The 6,218-nt window shown below is 46.0% G+C and overlaps 1 protein-coding gene across 2 annotated transcripts in view; it reads left to right on the forward strand.

Annotated features, from left to right (window-relative positions):
• Ak7 (adenylate kinase 7) overlaps positions 1 to 6,218 on the forward strand; it is a 77,033-nt gene that overhangs the window by 48,556 nt on the left and 22,259 nt on the right. For both annotated transcript variants that reach the window (XM_021179123.1, XM_021179124.1), the window contains exon 13: positions 5,703 to 5,831. In XM_021179123.1, coding sequence (XP_021034782.1) covers positions 5,703 to 5,831 — 129 coding nt within the window. The remainder of the gene's footprint in view (positions 1 to 5,702; positions 5,832 to 6,218) is intronic.

Below are 6,218 nucleotides of genomic sequence, written 5' to 3' on the forward strand. Positions count from 1 at the left end.
TCCAGGACAGCCAGGGCTACACAGAGAAACTCTTTGTCTTTTTTGTTTGTTTGTTTAAAGATTTATTTGTTTGTTTGTTTGTTTGTTTGTTTATTATATGTGTGTACACTGTAGCTGTCTTCAGACACTCCAGAAGAGGGCATCAGATTTTTGTTAAGGATGGTTGTGAGCCACCATGTGGTTNCTGGGATTTGAACTCAGGACCTTTGGAAGAACAGTTGGCGCTCTTAACCACTGAGCCATCTCACCAGCCTGAGAAACCCTGTCTTAAAAAACAAAAGCAAAAACAAAAGTCAAATATAAAGGGGCTTATAGAAGTTGAAGAGAGGAGAAGATGGGTGGAGGTTGGTGGGAGAGATGAGTCAAGAGACGAAAAATGAGAGGACTGGAGAGTTTGTTCAGGGATTGAGAACACAGGGTACTCTTGAAGAGGACCTGCGTTCATTCAATTCCCAGCACCCACACAGAAGCTCACAACCCTGAATCACTCTAGTTTCGGAGGATCTGACATCTTCTGACCTCCACAGGCACGGAGCACGTGTGTGGTGCACATACATACAGGCAAAAACACCTAGACACATGAAACAAAAATAAATATCTCTTTAAATAAAAAAACCAATTATCCGTGAGTTGCTGGTGGCTTCCTGCTGCTAGGTGAGCACTAGAGATTTAAGAAACAGGGTTCTCTGGGAGAACAGCCAGTGCTCTGAACGGCAGAGCATCTCGCCAGACTCCAAAATAAATGTTGTTTTGGATTTTGTTTTAAAATGCAAAACGGCAGATATATAGGAAAGCGGGCACAACATGCAGATTACAGTTTATATCCTATTGGAGAGATTGGTGTTAAGCAGATTCTTGCTGCTTTTGTCACGAGTAAGAGATGAGGGAGGTGTTCATCTGCTTCTCTATGGTTACCATCCTATTTCCTGAATATGTCGCATACACCTTCCTGTGACCCTCAAATAAACATTGTAACATTTATCCCTGAACAAGTAAGCATAAAGGGGCAGTCCCCTGCCTCAGATGGAGCTCAACACTGTCCAAAGGTCATGGATTATCTCTAGGGAGCCAAGAGTCGTCCAGAGAAAGACACACAGGCAATCCCTTAGTGTACCTCTCTGTATTACTCTTCTGTTGCTGTCACGAAACGCCACGACCAAAGCAGCTTATCATTTACTTGAGCTTACGGTTGGTTCCAGGGCAGGAAGAGTCCCTCTCGGGAGGCGTGGCGGCAAGCAGCAGGTGTGGCAGCAGGAGTGGGAAGTGGGGGGCTTACATCTTCAAGTCTAAGCATGAAGCATAGGGAGAGCAAGGAGGCGGCGAGACGATAAACACTCAAAGGCAGCACTCAGTCATCTACACATGGCCTAAAGTTCCCAAACCAGAACAGCCAGGGGTTCAAACACCCATGCCTGTGGGGGACATTCCTCATTCAAACCACTGCATCTCCTATTCCAAGTGACCAAAAACTGCAGTACTAACTCCATTCTCACCTACTGGACACCTCTCTCTCTCTCTCTCTCTCTCTCTCTCTCTCTCTCTCTCTCTCTTTCGAGACAGGGTTTCTCTGTGTAGCCCTGGCTGTCCTGGAACTCACTCTGTAGACCAGGCTGGCCTCGAACTCAGAGATCTGCCTGCCTCTGCCTCCCGAGTGCTGGGATTAAAGGTGTGTGCCACCGCCACCACTGCCTGGCTGGATTTACTTCTTTACTTATTTCTTTGTGCCAACTACGAACTTTACAGGAAAGTGGTGTGGAGTCATCAGGGGGAATCTTTTGTCCTAAGCAATACCTTTGACTTCTTGTTTGTTTCAGCATGACACTTGAGTTTCTGAAAGACAAGACTTTCTGAATTCTTACTACCAGTGACCTGTGTGACACAGAAAGTAGAAGAAAGGAAAGGTTTTTGGTTTGCTTTGCTTTGCTCTGTTGTTTTTTACATATTTTGTTCATTTGTTCATTTCGAGGCAGAGTCTCTTGTAGCCAAGGCTGGCCCCAAACTGGCTAAGTAGTGAAGGGTGGTCTCGAATTCCTGGTCCTCCTGCCCCTCACTCCTGAGTGCTGGTATTGCAGGTATGTGCCACCATACCCTGTATGTAGTGCTGGGGATCAAACCTGGAGTCTAGTGTGTGCTGGGCAAACACTCTATCAAATGGACTATCACCTCATTCATATATATATATATATATATATATATATATATATATATATATATATATATATATATATCCTGCCTGACTGTGGCACTATACCCAGCTTGAGAGATATTTTAATGAGATCATTTTGTTGTCATCTATAAAATGATAACAAGTGGCCCCAAACTATTGATTTCACATCTCAGACTCCCTGGTAAGCTGAAGGTGCGATGTGTGCCCTGGAAGAGTCTTTGGGGCTTGGGAGACACACTAGCTTTTAGGCCTCATCAAGCCATGGACAGACAGGGTGCCTTGAACGTAACCACAGCCAGGAAATGGTAGCCCTCTGCAGAGGAGGCATGCACACTGCAATTGACCTGCCAAGCCCTCTGTAGGGCAGACTCCTCCCTCTCAGGCTCTCCTAGCAGTTTCCAGGAACTCTGGGTTGGGGCTAAAGAAAGAACCTACCAAAGGGCAAAGGTCAGAAATGTGACCTGGAGGAGAGGGTGTGGGGGCAGGGCGAGCACAGTCTGACTGCAGCTTCATTTTTCTTTAAGGACGAATTTTATTAATTATTATTTAAGGTGCTAGGAGTAGCAAACCCAGGGGTGCACCCAGCAGGTGCTGAGCCTCTAGGCTCTGGCCTCAGCCCTTTTCTGGACGTGTTTAAAGTCAGTTTGAGTTTGCTGTTCAGATCCAGCAAATATTTACTGAGCGCCTCCTTTTGTTGGGGAGGGATAGGGTGGAGGATAGGATGGAGGACAGTGTGTATGTAAAACACAGGTCCCGGTCTGTGCTGAGCACAGGTTCTACCACTGAGATAGAGTCTCAACCTAAATGCCTGTGTTAACAAAATTGTAAAAATGTAATCGATAAGTTGTTTCTCCGCCAATGGAATGAGCCAATTCAAACTAGATTAGATTATATATAGGCAGGTTTACTAGGAAGCTGCCCTCTGACCCCAAGGATTGATTGAGGCCAGGGATGTCCTCAAAAATGGGAAGAGGTGTGGGGAGGGGCGGAGAGAGAAGAGAAAGAGAAGGAGAAGGAGAGAGAAGGGGGGAGAGAGAGAAGAGGATGAGACATAAGGAGAGAGAAGAGAGACAGACAAAGAGGAGAGGGAAGAGGGGAGAGGAGAAGATGAGAGGGAGGGAGGGAGGGAGAGAGAGAGACAGAGACAGAGACAGAGAGAGAGAGAGAGAGAGAGAGAGAGAGAGAGAGAGAGAGAGGAAAATGTCTTGATTATATAGGAGCCTCTGGGGAAAGGGCAGCCCTGTCCCTGGGCTGGAAAGTTCAGGGTTGGGGTGGGGGCAGGGTATGCCAGGTAGAGACTGAGGGATGCTGAGAGAACCTGGAGGCCAGGTCTGCTTTGATATGTAATAATTGTCATCTCTGAGGCTTACTCTCAGAAGCTTCTGGCCTCCACACAATCTTACCTGTGCCTAGACTGTTCTCAGCCCCTGAGACTTGCTCCTGAGTAAGCTCACCCTTTTTTGTTCTTTCGGCCCTCTGGCTGGCTGGTCAACTCAGCTGTTCTGGCTCAAAACTCCTCTCTTAAACTGGCTGATTCAGTCTGGCTTCTTTCCTGAATTGCTCTGCTTGGCCTCATACTAATTTTGGCAATCTATTCTAATCCTTGGCTCCTTCTCATTCTCTGGCTCTTTCCATCTTCACCTGTGTCTAGCTTGTTCTCTCTTCAACCTGCACAACCTTGCCAGTAAAACTGCCTACTTCTTTTTTGCTCTTTCTTATCTCTATCTTCCCTTTTCTGTCTCTTCTAGTGAGAATTGGACATATCCTATTCTGTCAAATCTTTCTCTGGTTCATCATTTTGTCTGCCGCTCAACTAGACACCACTTTCAAACATGGGTGAATCCTTCCCAAAACTACCTTTACCTTCATTGTTTGGGATTAAAGGTGCGTACTGAGGTCTTGTCTGTATTCCATCCATAAGGATAGAAGGTGTGTGCTGAGGTTGAGACACACCACAACTAGAAATAGTTGTGTTTTTTTTTTTTTCAGCAAATTTTGGTGTTCACAGTATGATCAAATATCCTGCAACACAAAATACTCAAATACTGTCTCGCTCAACTCCCACAACAGAAGTATTTATTTACTACTATATGTTAAGGTCAGCACTGAGGGGCAATGAGATGGCTCAGGGGTAAAGGCGACTGCAGCCAAGATGATGGCCTAAGTTCTAGCTCCTCTAAGACCCATGTGGTAGTGCTATGCCCCGAGTCCTCAGGAAACCCAGACAAGCCCAAGAGTTGGGAAATCTGCTGCAATTTGCAAAATAGTCTTTTTTAAAAATTTCGAGTCCTGAGTAGGGTCGCAAGCCCCCGTAGGTTCTGGCGTGCAGTCCTGAGTTCAGAAAGCATTGTGTTTATATACAGTGCCCTTAGAAATTCTTTGAATGCTGAGGGTGAAGGGGAGTGGAGGTGGGGTTAGGTAAGTCGCAACTCAGACAGGATACTATTTGGTAGGATGGAACTGAAGCTGGGGGTGGTGGTGATTAAAGAGTGTCTTTTGTGGGGCTATCGGGAACTAGTTTTACAGTCTGCTATAACTGTCTGTGTCCTCTGATTAACTGCTTTCTATGATTTAAGCTTGGGACCCTAATCTCCTTTCTTCAAGGACAGGCACCAGCTGCACCTGGTTATCTAGGAGGGTGCTGGCCTTGGTGCCACCAAAGCCAGAGTTCTTGTCATCTATCTTATTCTGGCTGGCACTCTCAGCTCCTTGAGTCCCCTTGGAGCAGTTAGGGAGGTGGGATGAACCCCCACGTTTGCTGCAAGGCAGGAGGGGGAGCAGGGCTTCTGTGAGGCAATATAGAGGCAAACTGCAGAAAGGAAGTCTTATCGTGCTTCTCGGGGAAAGTGCAGAGGTGAGCCTTACTGCTCTTGCTCTCTCTCTCTCTCTCTCTCTCTCTCTCTCTCTCTGTGTGTGTGTGTGTGTGTGTGTGTGAGAGAGAGAGAGAGAGAGAGAGAGAGAGAGGAGCTTCAGATTGCTTGGCGCACACCTTTAATCCTAACACTCCGGAGGGAGGCAGGGAGATCTTTGTGAGTTCAAGGCCAGCCTGGTCCACAGAGGAGGTTCCAGGACAGTCAGGGCTACAGAGAAACCCTTTCTGGAAAAACCCAAAATAAATAAATAAATAAATAAATAAATAAATAAATAAATAAATAAAGTAAAAGGTAAAATGAGAGGAAATTCTTCCAGCAGGCAGGACTTGACCCCACAGAGCGTGATGTCCATCCCCTTACTCCTCCCTCAGCTTCAGCTCCACACACGAGCTGTGTCACAAATGGTTTCTTGAGCACCCCCTGCCCCTGCTCTTTCTTTCCTGTAGCCCAGTTCACTCACTGATGGTTTAACTTTGCACTAAAACATGTCATGCTCAAAAATGAAACCACAGGGGTTGATTTTCACTTTAAGGGTAAAAGAATGCGTGTCTTCTACAGCCTGCCTGCCCACACAACGGTCTCTGGGAGAGTTTAAGAGCAGCCTCACCTGTGTGGAGCACGTGCTGCAGTAACTTATGTTGTGTTCTTGTTTCTTAAATCAGGTCGGCTAGAAGACCAATATTTAATTCGATTTGTGAAAGAAAAGCTCAAATCTATGCCTTGTAGGAACCAAGGTTTCATTTTGGATGGCTTCCCAAAGACCTATGATCAAGCGAAAGACCTGTTCAACCGTAAGTGTGGGTGCTCTCTCTGTTCTGAGGGTTCACACTCTCTTAAGTTGGGAACTTTATCATTTTGTTGGTCTTCTTGAATCCGTTTTTCTAATTTACTTTTTATTTACGTATTCGTATAGTCTCACTGTTGGGGAAATATTTGCTCAGTTAAATGAAAAACTGGAGAAACTTGTTTCTGACTCCTTCTTACTTTTTATTTTCCGAGAAGCTCAAGGCTAACTTCTCTTAACCTCCTGCCTCTGCCTTCAAGCGCACAAGGATTCCAGCAACACTGTACTGCCATGCTGGGCTTGGTTTCTGTTACTTAGGTTTATATCCTCTAAGTTTTTCTCTCCTCTCCTCTCCTCTCCTCCCCTCCTCTCCTCTCCTCCCCTCTCCTCTCCT

This window comes from Mus caroli, chromosome 12, assembly GCF_900094665.2.
Source record: "Mus caroli chromosome 12, CAROLI_EIJ_v1.1, whole genome shotgun sequence".
In the NCBI taxonomy this organism is placed as follows: domain Eukaryota; kingdom Metazoa; phylum Chordata; class Mammalia; order Rodentia; family Muridae; genus Mus; species Mus caroli.